The sequence below is a fragment of the Caretta caretta genome, chromosome 6 (assembly GCF_965140235.1).
Source record: "Caretta caretta isolate rCarCar2 chromosome 6, rCarCar1.hap1, whole genome shotgun sequence".
Lineage (NCBI taxonomy): Eukaryota > Metazoa > Chordata > Testudines > Cheloniidae > Caretta > Caretta caretta.
Genome location: NC_134211.1, coordinates 36,166,974 through 36,184,398, shown reverse-complemented (window position 1 = coordinate 36,184,398; position 17,425 = coordinate 36,166,974). Strand labels below are relative to the sequence as shown.

Here is a 17,425-nt window from a genome sequence, read left to right as displayed (position 1 = left end):
TGCTCATCAGAGTATTTGCTTTTCAGTAATAATCTCAATAAAAATTCACAGGTTCAACAACATGTTTTTCCACTGCAAACTGACACAAGCTCTTTTGATTCATGGTGTTTTGTGACATGCAGTAGGAGAGTTAAGCTGATAAGTTTTCATGGCAAAGACACAACACAGTGATTAATATTAGGAGCTACTTCATCAAATGAGCTCACTAATGGTTGGATTAAATAAGAAATATTACACTCAGCTCCATGGACTTGCCTGAGATTTTGCAGTGCAGAATCTAGATATTTTTTAAATATTGAATTTGGCACTGAGAAACGGACTGAAGTCAAAGCAAGCACCATATTTAGATCTCTAAACGGGTAAGCTGTACAAACTACTCAACTATTCTTGCTCTCTTCATCGGAGCAGAAATTTAAACAAGTTTAAAATCAAATTAGGTTAGGAAGGTTTACGCTCAGCATTTGTTTGAAGCAAAATAACTTCTTGTCCAAATGGCTGTTCCTTAAAAAATATAAACTAGGTGACTCAGTGGAATGATATGCTCCTGGAGACTCAAACTGAAAGCAACAGAAGTGATTATGCTCTTTTCTTGGTATCGAGAGAAATTTTTGCCCAAATCACAAAAGCCTGGGTTTAGCAAAGCACCTAAGGATATGCTAAATTGTAAGCATGTCCTTAAATTATATCCCTGTTCCAGAAACAACTTAAACACAAGCTTATCTCTAAGTATGTGCTTAAAACCCATTGATTTCAACAGGAATTAACCACATGCTTAAGTACACCTCTACCCCGATATAACGCTACCCTATATAACGCAGGTTCGCATACAATGCGGTAAAGTTCCAACACGCTGCTCTGAGCAGCATGTTAAGGGTGTTGGGCTGGGGCCGAGGGGCTGGATAAGGGGCAGAGAGTCTTGGGGGTGGTCGGGGCTCCCCCCCCCAGGGTCTGGGAGGCAGGAGCTGTGGGGGGGCACTTTTGGGGGCCCTGCAGGCCCAGAGTGGCCCAGGGGATTAGCAGGGGGCCGGGAGCAGCCCGCTCCGCTTCCCTCGCCCCGGCCCCAGCAATGTCGCTCTGGGGAGGGGGCTTGAGGGAAGGGATCCCCCCCCGTAGGAGGCGGAGCAGCCCGGCCCCAGCCTGCTCCACTCCACCAGCTCCCAGCCGCAGCGCTCCGCTTCCCGCTGCAGGTGAGTGTGGGACCTTTCCCCAACCCCCCAGCGACATGGCTGGGGCTGGGACAAGGAAAGCAGAGCAGGCTGGGGCCGCGTTGCTCCACTTCCCGCCGCCGGTGAGTGCAGAGGACGTCCTTTCCCCAATCTCCCCGCACTCTCCAGTGGCGGCAAGCGGAGCAGTCTGGCCCCAGCCCGCTCCACTCCACCAGCTCCCAGCCGCAGCGCTCCGCTTCCCGCTGCAGGTGAGTGTGGGACCTTTCCCCAACCCCCCAGCAACATGGCTGGGGCTGGGGCAAGGAAAGCAGAGCAGGCTGGGGCCGCGTTGCTCCACTTCCCGCCGCCGGTGAGTGCAGAGGATGTCCTTTCCCCAATCTCCCCGCACTCTCCAGTGGCGGGAAGCGGAGCAGTCTGGCCCCAGCCCGCTCCACTCCGCCAGCTCCCAGCCGCGGCGCTCTGCTTCCCACCACAGATGCGTGCGGGACCTTTCCCCAACGCCCCAGCAACATGGCTGGGGCCAGGGCAAGGAAAGCGGAGAGGGCTGGGGCCGCGTCGCTCAGCTTCCCGCCGCTGGTGAGTGCGGGACCTTTCCCCAACGCCCCAGTGACATGGCTGGGGCCAGGGCCAGGAAAGCAGAGCAGGCTAGGGCTGCGTCGCTCTGCTTCCTGCCGCTGGTGAGTGCAGAGGATGTCCTTTCCCCAACCTCCCCGCACTCACCAGGGGCGGGAAGCGGAGCGCCACGGCTGGGAGGTGGCGGAGTGGAGCAGGCTGGGGCCGTGTTGCTCCGCTTCCTGCCGCTGCTGGTGAGTGCCTGTTGGGGGGCGGGGGATGTGAATAGGGGTCGGAGCAGTCAGGGGACAGGGAGCAGAGGGGTTGGGTAGGGGGTGGGGTCCTGGGGGTGATTAGGGATGGGGTTCTCTGGAGCGGGTGGTCAGGGAACAAGGAACGGGGGGGCCAAAGCAAGTTCGATATAATGCGGTGAGATATTTTTGTCTCCTGAGGACCACGTTATATTGGGGTAGAGGTGTACTTTGCTGAACTGTGAACCAAATCACCATGCAATTTTGTATAACTGGAAGATTGGGTCAGCAAGCCATTAAGACTGGACAGCAATGAGGCACACTGACATAGCTATGTAGTGCAGCTTGCAGTGAAGCTGAAAGGAGGAAAACATGACACAGCCCCTCACTTTCATAAGCAATAGCTTCTATAAAAAAAAGTTGAACAGGGAAAAATTGTACTGTAATCGGAGTAATATTACAGTGCATTTATCGATATCTATCATAGCAGCCTTGAGAAATATGGCCTCAAAGTGACATCAGTGCCAACAGTGGAAAGCATGCAGGAAGAGGCTAGAAATGGGTAGGTATAACTAAGAAGAGCAGAGAACTATTTAAGTTTACTGGGCATTTCTTTGGATAACACCTACTGATTCTGGGTCTCTCTGTTGTTCAAGAAAAGCTGAGAATTCCACCAGTCTGAGTTTGGTGGTACCAATAGATCGACCCTGCCAAGCGGGAACTGAGGGTGCTGGAGCTGATGCAGGCTCAAACCCTGAAATACAAAGTATTATTGTTATGTACAAGTCAGTCAATTTCTCAACTTCCATTTTCTATATTAAATTTAAATAGGAGCCATAGGGATCTTCTTAATTCAGATTAAAAAAAACCTAAATCAATGTGGATTTATTGTTTGTTAAAGGTAAACAACATGGAAAGATGAGGATCCAACCTAGTGATCACAGTATCAATGTGGTTGGTCAATCTAAGGACGGTGTGAAACAAAAGTGGAGCTTCCTTGATTTATCTGGCTAGCGTGTCACTTTATAATCTTTGCTTAAACTATATTATTGTACACTTTACACAGCATTACAACTGACATTTCATTGGCAGCATGGTCATTCATAGGTAGCATGGTCTAATGGGAGTCAGGAGACCTGGGTTCTATTCCTGGCTCACCACTGACTTGCTGTGTGACCTTGGGCTTTCCTCTCCTGTTCCTCCTCCCACTCTTGCCTATTTACAGTGTAAGCTCTTCAAGTCAGGGCTCTTCTATGTGTTTGTGCAGAGCCTAGTACAGTGGGGCCTTTAAGCACTACTGCAATACAAATAATAATAAATAATTAACGTAGGGAGATGAATCGTAACTTAAAGTGAGAATAAAGGGTCAGTGACTGGACCCATTATGAGGAAGCATGTCTACCATCAAAACTGATTCACCACAACTAAAACTGTAACTGTTCTCTTCCTTCAAATTGTGGAAAGTCACAAAAGGAGAAAGAATAAAGAAGGAGTGGAGCAACTGACCAGGGGAGATAGACAGACAAGACACCACAGAAGGTAGGGCAGAGCTAATCCCCTGAGATTTGAAAACCAAGAACGCATTTCTGAAGTGGGTTCAGAGAGATGGACAACAAGCCAGTGAAGGTGAAAGAGGAGTCAGGTAACATGTACTCCCTGGAACGGGAATCTGACTGTAATTCTTCTGCACCTCAAATCTAGATAGCGGAGATTTAGGAATCCTATATAAAAAGGGGAATTGCAACAGTCAAATGTGAATATGGATTTTAGTAATGCTGAAAATTCTGGCAGCGTTCTAGCAGTGGCAAGAAACAGATTCCAAAAGGAGATGTGAAAAACTAAAAGTTGAAGATGACTCATAATTTCTGGCATCGGGAGCAACATTACGTAATTTAGGAAAAATGAGACAAGAGTGAGATATGCAAAACTACAAAGGAAAGTTTTTACTTGGAAAGATGGCTAGCATCTTTCAAGTAATCTGTAGTAGGAAATTATAATGTAGAGAAGAATGGATAGAATCGAGAACAGCCAATAAATGACAAATAAAGGGATGAGGAAGTTTCCTGAGGGACACAGTTTGTTGACATTTGCATAGAAATAATGCCCATTATTGAAACTTGCAATGAAATATACATGAGATGACAAATTAGGGGAAAGATCGCAGACACAGTTTTGGGTAATCATAGCCTTTTTTTCTTTGAGATATAAGGCTTCTACCAGACTAAGGAATAGCTAGCAGAGGAGAGTTCTAGTGGCACTGGCTTCTAGGGTGACCAGACAGCAAGTGTGAAAAATCGGGACGACGGTGGGGGGGTAATAGGAACCTATATAAGAAAAAGACCCAAAAATCGGGACTGTCCCTATAAAACTGGGACATCTGGTCACCCTACTGGCTTCTAACCTGAGATGCTCAGGAAGGAGAGAAAGATCAATAGTGTATATACCGGCAGTGACATGTTTTATGCCTTGGGGGACTGAATATAAATTATTTTGGTACAATTTTAGTTCTGATTTTAAGTAAATGCAATTTACTTTCCATGAGTGAGGGAAGCAATATTTAGCCCTTAAATTGCAATATGCAGCCCATTACCCAGTATCTTCTTCATAAGTCAATTTCTTGCATCACATAAAATACCACCAGGTGATATACTTTAGTGCCACAGGAACTGCTGGCATGTATGGCAGTGCTTGGACTAGGAGTCCCTTTTTCCTACCTAAGCAGTGATTTTTCTTCATAATTTATCAATTGCTTGTCCATTGATGTCTGGAAGGGACATATGAGACTCTGGATACAGATTAGTGGGCTCTGTGGGGCTCACAAATTAACACAACACGCTCATTACTTTTCCTTATGCAATTCAGCTCTGTTTAAAGGAAGCTAAAAAATGAAGTTACCTGAAATGGGAGCTGTGACTGTTGGCTGAATAGGATACGCCTGCTGAACGAATGGCTTCACACTGGAAAAAATAGTTACACAAAATCACATACTATACAATTCACAGTTCATTCAGTTAGTTATATAGCACAAGGAAATACATTGTTAATAATATTTATACACCCAGATGTCTCTTTCCTAATAGGCATAAGATAGTCAACAAACAGGTTATGAAGCAAGGAGGGGTCACCCCAAATGTAAAACAGAGCCTGATTCACAAGTTACTGGGCTTGACAGTGTTCACTTTAGTCAGTGGTTCTCAATCTATTTGCCATTGTGCGCCGCAGATGCAGCTCTCTGTGTGTTATGAGGACTGCATCCACATAATATATATACTACCTGTATGGCCCTGAGGATGTCACATGGGCTGCAATTGTGTGCTGACTGGACTGCAAGAGAGTTGAGAACCACTGACTCAGGTAGTAGGGAAGAATAATTCCCTCCACTGCAGGATAACAGTAACAGAGGTCACACTAGATGATCATAATGGTTGCTTCTGGCCTTCTGTGAATCCAAATCCCACTGAATCCAAGAGAAAGACTCCCACTGATTTCAACGAGCTTTGGATAAGGCCTATAAAGAGAGCTGGGAGGAGGTATTCCACAGATCACGCTTTCCTGTAGGGCTGGGGCTGAATAGTCAGGTTTACAAGTCTCTTCTCTACATGAAGTTGCTGTTACCAAGGGGCCATGCAGCTTCAAACCCCACTGAACAGGGCCAGGCCTTTCATCTAGTTGTGGCTCACATGAAGTGGTCATTCCCTGCCCTACAGAAAAATAGATGTCTGAGCTATCTTCCTCTACATCTCCCGCCATGTCCTGTATATAAAATGAGTGAGGTAAGATTTGTGTTGGAAACACACATATACATACACACAATTTATAGTGCAAATCTATACCATGGGGGGATTATTGTCCACAGTTAATATTCAGCTTCTGTCTTACAGAGTGTTATCACTTGTAATGTTTTAACAGGAGCGATAGGAGCTTTGTAACTGAAAAGGTTAATATAATAGTCTAATCTTCTATTTTAATCTTGCTAAGTATTTGCCTGAATAATATCCTCTGGCAATGAATTCCACTGACGAGTTACATACTGAATATAAAAGCATTCTTATTTTTCAGACTTACTCTTGTGAGGATCCCGGCTGCCCTGTTTGTATCATTCCTGGCCAAAACTAGACAGGGGGTGGGGGGGAGAAAAACAACTTTGTAATTGCCTTCTTTGTAGACTAATTTCATATATTTATACAAAAAATTACTCATTAATTTTGCAAACACAGATGTAAGTACAATTTGCGCATAAATCCATTGATCTAGCCTTTATTTCCTACTGATCGTTGTTAGGAAATAAACTTTTTATTGGCGTCAGTTAACAACTTACCCCGGGTGCACCAGGAAATGTAGGACGGGGAATTCCTGGCAGGCCCAACTTGTTGTGTATAGCAGTAGCTGATACTATCTGAGCGGATGACATTGCTGCCATGTGCTGGAGTGCCTTGTCCTTTGCAGTCTGATCCTTTAACATGACAATTACATGGATTCTTAAAACATTTGGCACAGCAAATCCTGTTAAATAAGTGCAGCTACAAGCACATAAGCCAAACTTAAAAGGCCACAGAAATCGAAAAATAGAAAACCATGCAGAAAAATATAGCATGAAGGCTAAAATACACTCAAATTTCCTCAAAGCAAAAATCTTCTCTCAGAGATGCATGGCAGAGCTGAATTCTCTCAGTCTGCTCTCCTGACATGCAGAGAACTCTGGAAGAGCAAATTGTTCCCCAAGTTCTGCAAATCGGATCCACATAGGCAGATCCCTTTGCAAATGCAGTGCTTCACTGACTTCATTTAAGCTTTGTCTTCAGTAGAGGTCTCCATGTATGGCTCTGATTGCAGGACTGGGACCTATGAGAGTTGAGCTCAATCATGCGGATCTGAGAGAATTTGCCCTTAATGAAAACTTTTAAGGAGAACATAGAATTACAGTCACTTGAAACAGGGCATTATTTCTCTTCATGTTTATACACAGACAAACATTTCAAATTCTGATATCCTATATATATATATTTTTTTTTTTTAAATCATCACAAAAACAAGGAAATATTTGGTAACTTCCAATTTGAGAAATTTCCATTAATAATTTGCAGTGCTTCCAAAACAACAACAAAAAAACCTGCTTTCAAGCACAGAGACCTGGCTTTTTAAAAAAAATTGTTTGAGTATAGATTTAGGAAAGTGGATGTATTAGGACAGTAAAAATAGGTACACAGTAAAATTTTGTTACTCAATGGCCAGATCACATTCCTCATTTGTAAATACTGTATTAATAAATGCTAATGTTTAGGTCCATGACTTACAGTGAAGGAACACAAGCAATAATAGGCAAGTTCATTTTTACAAGCAAAGTAGCAAGCATGCTGGCAAGGGATGCATGCTTTTATATATGGTACATGAATGTGCATATATGTTCCCTCTAAAGCTTATATGTAGTGGTATTATAGGTGAGCAGTTTCTTCCTTTGAACAGCTCCTTTAGAAACAGCACAGGCTGAGAATACAGTAAAAGCTAGCCAAAAAATCTGCCAAGCACAGCTAACGTATATAATACTTGGTTTAGTTAAAATACTTACCATGCTTGTTACCTGGATACAACAACAAACAGGTTGTTAAAATGCTTGTGTATAACAGAAGATTTTAGTAAAGTACTTCACAGCGTAATAAGAGACAAAGGAAGAGCGGTTTGCCAAATATTACATATAAGGTATAACCAAATAAATAATTTTCACCGAGGGACTGATTCATCAAAAGATAAAAAAGTAAAAACACTTGGGGAACTATGCTCTTCTCCACTGCAGAGGGCAGCAGATCTTGGGTGGTGGGTACTGGCCCTTCAGCATGTTTCCATGGCCTTGGTGTGATCCTATGGAAGCGCCTCTGTTGGATGGAGCTTTGTATATTTTGGCCTCTGCTGGTTTATAAGGGACCTGACGGCAGGTGGAGCAGGGGAGTAGCTACTCTCAGCAGCATTCTCCCTTGCACAACCTGCCGGTTTATAGGCAGAAATCCAATCAAATGTTAATGCTTCTTGAAGCAGCATTAACACCTGTGGACCCATCCATAACTGCTCCTGCACAGCCACAGGGGAAGCAGCTGAGAGCAACACAGTTCCCGCAAAAACCAGGCTGTCAGGGAGAAAAGGAGAGTGGAGTGGCTGTGTAGGGGACACTGGGATTCCGAGGCTCCTGAGGTCTCAGGAGACCTGCTATTGAAAAGGCTGACTCCACTGACAGTCCTGCACAGTGAGAAGGAATCTTCTGACTGAAAACTCTAGTAAAAATATAATATGGCCCGCAGACAACGTGTGTTGTGTCCCTGATTTCTGACTTGGTGAATATAGATTTAGGGGCTAATCCTGCAGCCTTTACTCAGGCAAAACCCGCACTGAAATTTTGAAATTAGTTGGTTTGAAAGAACCAACAATTACCTGCACAGCCTCCTCTCTAGGTATGATATATCCAGTGCCTTCACATAAACAGTGCAGCCAATTCATGGGCTTCTTTTTGAATTCCCAAATATACACTGCTCTGCTGTTATATGGAATTTGCTCCTCTGTGACTCTAAACTCTACTGGGGGTTAAATATTCAAATGCTCTGTTTGGGATATAAATGCCTAACTGGGCATTGCTCAAGCCCACAATGAATTATGCTCTTACAGACAATCAAAAAAAAGAAAAAAAAAAAGAAAAAAGCTTTTAAAGATTTCTATTTTCCTACAGGAGTCGCACTTCAGAGGAGCACGTCCAGAAATAGCACGTGTCATTTACCCTTTACTAGTGATACGTCTGACACTCATGAGTTGCAGGAGCTGTCATAGGGGCTGTGCAATGAAGAGAAAATTTGTGTAAGTTATCGTGGGGGACGAGAACGGGTAATTTAAAAAAAAATCTGATTGTGAAGAGCTAAGTGTATGTGTGTGTGTGTATATATACGAATAATAGAATGTACTGTTGCTATGTGCATTTAAACACCCTGCATTTCATCCCAGAGGTGCATGCCTTTCTGTAGTAGCAATGCATTTCAGTCTCTTTGACTAGTTACATTTTGAATTCTGCTAGGCTGGAAGAAGACAAGATCAGCACTGGCAATGCAAGAATAGCCCTGAGGGCAAATGTCTCACAGAGTTATAAAAGTCTATATAAGTTCTTCAACTGGTTTCAATGGAGCCACACCAATAAACATCAGCTGGGAGTCTGACCCTAGTTTAGGATTCTGAGTCTCTGGTCTGGCATAGTTTTTAGCTGGTTAGAAAGGAAGTTTTTTCCGAGTTAAAAAGTTGCCTGGCTTAACTTCTCTTTCATTTCAAAATCAAATACTGTACAAGTAGACAAGAGGCTCCGATTTCCATTGGTCCTGAGCACACATAACTCTAGCGGAAGTCAATGAGAGCTACAGCTGATTGACACCTGTAAAATAGAGCCCAAGACACTAGTCTTTCAAAAAATCTCCATTTTAAGGTTCATTTTTTACTTGGATCAGAAAATGAAGCACTAGCCACATTTACCTTAGCTCACCTAAAAATAAACAAAACTAAATAAAAAATTGCAACAGCATGTATAGCCACATCAATTCTGCATAACCAATACAAAAGCGATCACATTGTCACTAATGAAATGCAGACACTTCTGGGGTGAAATACAATAACTAATTAATAATACATAGCAATACTCAGAACAGTTTAGGCAGAAAGTGAAGAATACTATATCCAATTAAAATAGCAGGGGGAATTTAGGCAGGCAGATTATAGTAATTACCCAAATTGGAATTTGGCCAGGACACATGGCCTACTCTAACAGAGAATGCCATAGGATCTTTAATGACCACAAGGCGTCAGGACCTTGATTTTACATCTTATCAAAGACAGAGTGCCTCAGTTATCCGGTGTATAAATTTGGAATAGCCCTACTGAAGTCAATGAAGTTACAAATATTTACACTGGGGTAAATGAGAGTAGGATTTGGACCAGAATATCCAGGAGCACAGATATTGGTTCAACATAGACTCAGAAGAAGAGGTTCCCTACAGCATTATTAACATTAATTCCTGCAGCAGCTTAAGGTATTTCTTGGATGAGTCCCATCTGGTACTGACCTGCCCTTACCCTACTTAATTTATGAGCTCTGATGGGATTACTGGTGCCCGAGAATGACACTGAAGTAAATCATGGATTTCACTTTTAAAAATCCTCTCTTCTTTTTCTCCCATTACCAAATTCTTGTATTTTGTGATATACAGTTAGAAGCACTAGACTAGATTTAGAGCTCAGTCATACCAGTAAAAATCCGGAATTCTATTGAAATCACTAGATTTTCCATTGAGCTCAGAATTTGTCTTGCAATTTTTAGCTGTCTCCAACTTGAAGTTATAAGCCTTTTGAAAGATTTTGTGTGTGTGTGTGCGCGCGCACGTGTGCACACGTGGACAAGGGGTAAATTGTCAGAATCTAACAAATGGATTACACAACTTTTAATGAACCAGACCCCTAGAGTTTATGTTACACACATTATTTTGGAATGTGGATCACTGTCACATTAACAGAGGACAATTCTCCAGAATCATCCACTTTACATCCAAATTACAAATTTAAATACATTAAAAGAAACATAGGGTAAAACAAGTTTTACGTAACCAGCACATTAGGATTTGTGCTTGACTTTCTTTTAATCCAACATAAACAACAGAATAATCAATCAGTTTACTGTAGTTCTACTAAAAGAAAAAGGATCTGTTATCCTAGAATGATAAATGGGGCTTTCAATACCACATTGACTAGATGGATTTTGAAAAAATATCTAAGACATAAGAAAATTAAGGGCAACAAAAGATCATGTGAATTCAAAACGCCCTAAAACCTATTGAATGATTTTTTAAGACAAAACTTTTCTTGTAGGAGAAAAACATGATGTGGTGAAGAAGAAACAGCAATTTTGCTCACAAAATGGATTTTACAGTGTAGCATAAGACACTGACATAAAATAGTTTCCTAATAAGTAATTTTGCAGATGTTATTTCTGCTCATATATTATATTGATTCAAATAACCTTTGCAATTATTAGCTGTAGCTCAAAAAAGATAAACAAATCGTGAAACTATACAATTTTTCTGGACAAAAGAGAGAGAGCACTTGAATGTTTCTAGCCCTGCTCTCCAATTTGCTTATTATTAGAGAAGACAGTAGTAAATACAAAAGCTGGCTGTTTCAGCCAGGCAATAGCTAATGCCAAGAAGAGAATGCGCATTCAAAGCTGTCCCAACTTGCTGCCTAATGAGTAGCAATTAATCCATTTTATTGTATTTCAAAATGCTGAAGACTCCATTCACATCAAAGGGAATTTTTCAAGGCTTTTATCATTGTTCATTTAAAAAGTATAGAGCTATCTTTAGCATTCTATCATTGTCAACAATAATATTTTTTTATCCCTCAATGTGGAATGTAGAATAATGGATTTTAAAAAATGTAATACGTATGAACTGTAGGCATTTTAATGTTTCTTTTTTGCTTCTCTTTTAATTAATCTTATACGATGAAAGAATATCTAAAATCAAAAAGAAAAGGAGTACTTGTGGATTCTGGTGTATGGACTTTTACTTGAATTCTGTATCTTTGCTCTTTATTTAGGCAAAACTCCCACTGGCTTCAATAGTAGTTTTTCTTGAATGCGGCGTGAGGATTCAGTTCACCATTAGCATGGAGAAGGGAAAGTAGAATTTTTATCTGATAAAGCTGTTTCTGCATCTCAGATATACCAGTTCAGAAAGATGGGTTGCAGCATTTCCTGTCTGAGTGACAGTAACCATCACCAAGAGGAACTGCCTCTGAGTTTTGTCTCCAATAACATCACTCTCCCACCCTCTCTTGCCTCTTTCTCCAGGAGGCTTCCATAACCTTAGAAACTGTTTAAAGATGCGGGTGGGGAGGCTAAGATCCCTAAAAAAACCCTACAATATTTGAAATCCTGGCCTAAAGGAAATAGGATGCATTCCCCTCCCTGGCGAGATCTGTGGGACACTTCAGATTGGTGTATTTGAGATGCAGTAACAACGATTACAGGTAAAAATTTTCCTGCATGCTAAGATTCACCAATCCAGAGTGATTGTTGGCGTAGTGCCAGGTAAATTATTACAAGGACAACCATACTGCACCCTCAAAAATACTTTCCGTTGAGGCTTTCCTCTCACTATTCAGGAAGAGGACGCTGGCAAACAGCCTTTACAAGGAGTGGGTAAGAAATATTATCTGTCAGGTAAGCTTCAACAATATGCCAGCCAATTCCTAGAGTAACCATAGCTTTGCAATCTTTACATCCAGTCCTAGGATACTGGCAGAGGACGAACAGCTAATTGGATGCCTTAAATTCCTTAGCAGGAGTGCCAAGTACTCTATCACTGGCTGGATTCAGGCAAAGGCTAGGTAGGTAGAATGATCTCTTGATTTAAATTAAATCCTGAAGGCATCTTGGGAAACAAAAATTATTTACTGCCTACTTTACAACACTAAAAAAAACAGGAACTAAGGTCACTGGGACTGCTCCCAGAAGTCCAACCCAACAGTTATATGGAAAGAAAATTATTAGCCGTGAGTGGGCCACAGCCAAGGCCAGTGGATCCACCACTACAGAGTTCTATAGGCCTGAAGCTCTGGATCCTAGATGTTTACTACAGACCACCAAATTAGGAGGAGGAGGTGTATGAGATACTTCTAGAACAAACAACAGAAATATCCAAAACACGAGACCTGGTAATAATGGGGGACTTAACTAATAATATGGCAAAACAGAACTTTTTGTTCCGGAAAGCGGATAAAGTAACAAGGGGGACAGCTACTTTAGACTTGTTTCTGACCAACAGGGACGAATTGGTAGCGAATCTGAAGGTGGAATGCAATTTAAGTGAAAGTTATTATGAAACAACAGATTTCATGATTTTAAGGAAAGGAAGGAGTGAGAGCAGTAGGATAAGGACAATGGACTTTAAAAAGCAGACTTTAACAAACTCAATGTACTGGTCGGTAAGGTCCCATGGGAAGAAAATCAAAGGGAAAAAGAGGTTCAGGAGAACTGGCCATTTCTCAAGGAGCCAGTATTAAAGGGACAACTACAAATTATACCAGTGCGAAGGAAAGATAGGAAGATAGTCAAAGGTCAAAATGGCTCCATCTGAAGCTCATTAATGACCTGAAAATCAAAAAGGATTCTTACAAAAAGTGGATACATGGACAAATTGCTATGGAGGAGTACAGAAGAATAGCACAAGCATGTAGGAACAAAATCGGAAAAGCTAAGGCACTAAATGAGCAAGGGACATAAAAGGGAATAAGAATACATTAGGAGCAAGAGAAATAGGAAGGAAAGTAAAAAGAAAAGGAGGACTTGTGGCACCTTAGAGACTAACAAATTTATTTGAGCATAAGCTTTCGTGAGCTACAGCTCACTTCATCGGATGCATTCAGCTGGAAGTTTAGACCCTCTGCTTAGTGGGGAAGGAAAGCTAATAACTGATGACATCAAGAAAGCTGAGGTCTTCAATGTCTATTTTGCTTCAGTCCTCACTAAAAAGATTAATGATGACCAGATGCACAACACAATTAATATTAACAAATAAGGGAAAGGAATGCAAGCTAAAATAGGGAAAGAACAGGTTAAAGAATATTTATATATAAGTTGGATGTAGTCAAGTCAGCAGAGCCTGCTGAAATTCATTCTAAGGTACCTAAGGATTTAGCAGAAACAATCTTGGAACAGTTAGCGATTATCTCTGAGAACTCCTGGAGGAGGAGTGAGGTCCAGAAGACTGAAGAACGGCAAACCTGGTACCTATTTTTAGAAAGGGGAACAATGAGAATCTGGGGAATTATAGACCTGTCAGCTGACTTTGATACCTGGAAAGATACTGGAACAAATATTAAACCATCAGTTTGTAAGCATCTGGAAGACAATAGGGTTATGAGGAATAGCCAGCATGGATTTGCCAACAAATAATCATGCAAAACCAATCTGTTTTCTTTCTTTTACAGGGTTACTGGCCTAAAGAATGACATGGGGGCAGGGGGAAGCTATGGAGATGATATGTCTTTATTTTATGGATTTGATATATCTTGACACAGTCCCACATGACAGTCTCATAAGCAAACTAGGAAAATGTGGTCTAGATAAAATTACTAAAAAATGAGTACATAACTGGTTGAAAGCCCGTATTTAAAGAGTAGTTATTCATGGTTTGCTGTCAGACCGGGAGGGCATATCTTGTGCGGTCCCACAGGGGTCAATCCTGGGTCTGAAATACTATTCAATATTTTCATTAATGACTTGGATAATGGAGTATAGAGTATGCCTATAAAATCTGCAGATGACACCAAGCTGGGAAGGGTTACAAGCACTTTGGAGGACAGGATTAGAATTCAAAATGATCTTGACAAATTGGAGATTGATCCGAATTCATCAAGATGAAATTCAATAAAGACAAGTGCAAAGTACTGGGATGCTCTAGGTTTACTGGGTCCTGCCACAACACAGAAGGCTGGACTTGACAACTGGAAAACAGAATCATAGAAATGTAGGGCTGGAAGGGATGTCAAGTAGTCATCATTTCAGCCCAAAATGCCTATAGGAATAGCAACAAAGCAACTGCACAGCTGCTTCTCAACATGCTACCAGATTTTTGCAAGAGAATTTTTTTAGTGGAAGCATATTTAGGGAATAATCTTGTGGCAAGGCAGGAGAAAAGGAGACCTAGGAGACTAAGGCCATCAGGCATCTCTGGCTGAACTGGTAATTATGGACAGACAGAAGGGATATTTGGATTCTTTCCAAAAGCAAGAAGATTCTCCCCTCACACTATAGTTGAGAAATGTGATGCTCAGATACAGGTTGTCTTAAATGTCTGTTGGTCTCCTGAACACTACCCATAGCACATTATATAAAAGTTATCTTTGGCCTTTGGTCAGTGCTGGACCACTTGATTCACCAATAGATAGGACAACTGGATAATACAAGTATGAGATACAGGATAACTGCATTCCCTTGTTATCCCAGATACTCTGACACTGGCTGTTTTTCATGTGCTGGCTAATACTAACCCAAAAGATGATTTTACACGGGATGATCTGGTTATAGCAAAATACAAGTAACTGGTCTTTACTGTAGCATGGACAATGGAATGTAAAATCAGGGATGCCAAGAAGTATCCAATCCTTCTTCCACCCCAAACAAATGACATTTCCCTAAGGTAATTTTCAGCATATGTTGGGAAGCATGGGTGGTTAGATATAGAAATTTTAGTTGTTCCATAAATCAGGTAATTCCACTAATACAAAATCTCTGGAGGAGTGAGGTTTCTTCTAAGGTCCAAAACAATCGGTTTCTTCCTCTTTCTGAGTGAGTTGTTTCAGCTACATGAGGAGGTAGAGCGGTAGATGTGTTCCTCACCAAGATTAGAGTATTTGTATCATCATCTTCTTCCTCAAAATTTCAGCTCCTCCTTTTTTTTGTGTGTGTGGGAGGGGAAGTGGCAGCTCTAATTTGTTTGAAGATGATCGTGCAGGTAGAGCAGGAGCCATGTTATAGACACAGAAATGTCAAGCGCAACCATATGGCAGTGAGGGGCCATCTGCTTGGGCAGAGTCTTGGCTTCGCCCCTCCCCCTCCTCTTTCCCTTCAAGGTGCTGGACACTCTTCTGAACAAGGAACTTGAAGAGAGGTGTCAAATTGTGTCACTTCCTCCTAAAAGCCAGTCATATAAGGACGGTATTCTGAGTACAGTATAAATACTTCCCTTGAGGCAGTTAGGTGGGGAATAGGCAGAGTCTTGGCTTTGCTCCTTCCCCTCAATGTGCTGGCAAGCATACCTGAGCTTGCATGTGTTAGTAGGAGGGGGCTGGTCATAATTTGCTGCTGCTATCGGTTAATTTCTCCACCATGGAGCAAACAGAGAGAGGAGGGAACTGTGCCTCTCAGGGACACATTTCCTTCCTTTTGCCGCCCCTTTCACAGGGTTTGTTGTGAAAATTGAAATTGCCCTTTTAAAAAATTAATTTCTCCAACCTTGCTGTGTAATTGTTACACAGACTTGAAGTGAATGTCTTCTGTAGAGCAGCAGGGATAGTGAGACCTGAGTGTGAAGGGAATTCTTAGCACCAGAAGGGTGAACTAATTTTCACTAGCCCGTTGTTTGCTACTCAGCTCAGGTAGAGCTGCAATCCATCAATCTGCACTGATGGATCTGAGAGTGTGGGAATTAAAGAAACCATTACACAATAAGTTGTTGTACTAACAGACTGTTCATTCTTTACACAGCTCCTTAAAACCAACAGCCTTAGCAGGATACTTTTCTGAGCTCAATTTACGGTAAGTGCCTACAGAAAGTCAACTAGAAAAGGAGACTTTTAAGTATCACTGGAGTTTAGTTTTTTGCCTTGCTCTGTGAAAAGCTTCAGTAGGAATCGTACAGCAGGTGCAGTAATAAAGAATATTTTTGTTTTAAAAATAGTGTCTTTTCATATTTGATGGTATTTTAGGGTCTGGACAATTTTTTTTTTCAAGTTTTCCAAACACGATGGCCAATTTTTTAGTTAGGTTCCTAGCTCTATATTTAGGTATTTCAATACGTTTTCTGATTTTCAAAGTGCTGAGCACTCACAGCTCCTATCTATGTCAAGGAGAGCTTCAGGTGCTCAGCACCTCTGAAAATTAGGCCACTTATTTAGATGCTTAAATATGGGTTTAGGTACCTAACTTTAAGCACTCAGTTTTGATAATTTTGGCCTAAATTGCTACATCTCTCTGTATTATTGCACCTTTGGTTAAAAAGCAGTATGTTTAAGTTGCCTTAGTTCTTCATCAACCCCAACTGCTTAGCCAGTGCAGCTAAAAAGCCAGCCACCACAGCCATACAAGCTTGCCAGCATGCTGCCCACTACACACTGAAGACCAAATGCTTCTATCACGTAGGCCTGTTATAAAGCCAGTCTGTTATTTACATATTGCAGTTCCAAGATCGTGGTAAGCTTCCCCAGCACTCACCACTTTGTATTGTGAAATTACTTTCTGAAATATTTTGCTTTTCAGCTAGAACAAAAACATGATTTGTTCTCATTCATAGCCGGGGTGGAGGTGGAGGTGGGGGGGGGGGGGGGAGGGGAGGGAAGACAACCCATAACAACTCAGAAAAAAGAAAGGGGGGGAATAAAAGATTTATAAGTTGCTTTGCTTTTTGTAAACAAAAAAAATTTAAAAAACTCTAAAACCTCCTTGCATTTCTAAGTAATGTGAGGTAACTTTAAAAATGTAACACAAGATCTCCCTTGGAAAATATGCAAAGACCCTTATTAAGCATTTCCAAGAGGTTCCTTTTAGGTTTGGTAGATCTTTCACAGAAAAATGGGGACATGTACAATTCATCAAGTCAGATTAAACAAACATATTTATATTCCCCCAACATGATGCTGATTGAGAATCTCCAAAGATTA

At 41.5% G+C, this 17,425-nt stretch overlaps 1 protein-coding gene across 6 annotated transcripts in view; it reads right to left on the bottom strand.

Annotated features, from left to right (window-relative positions):
* Nucleotides 1-17,425, bottom strand: part of TEAD1 (TEA domain transcription factor 1) — a 208,919-nt gene that overhangs the window by 42,868 nt on the left and 148,626 nt on the right. For 5 of the 6 annotated variants that reach the window (XM_048855607.2, XM_048855606.2, XM_075129426.1 and 2 more), the window contains 4 exons: nt 6,288-6,422; nt 6,035-6,081; nt 4,865-4,926; nt 2,599-2,723 (listed from right to left, as the gene is read on the bottom strand). In XM_048855607.2, coding sequence (XP_048711564.1) covers nt 2,599-2,723; nt 4,865-4,926; nt 6,035-6,081; nt 6,288-6,422 — 369 coding nt within the window. Of the gene's footprint in view, nt 1-2,598; nt 2,724-4,864; nt 4,927-6,034; nt 6,082-6,287; nt 6,423-7,535; nt 16,925-17,425 lie in introns of those variants that run through there. The other variant, XM_075129427.1, reaches the window with a different exon arrangement.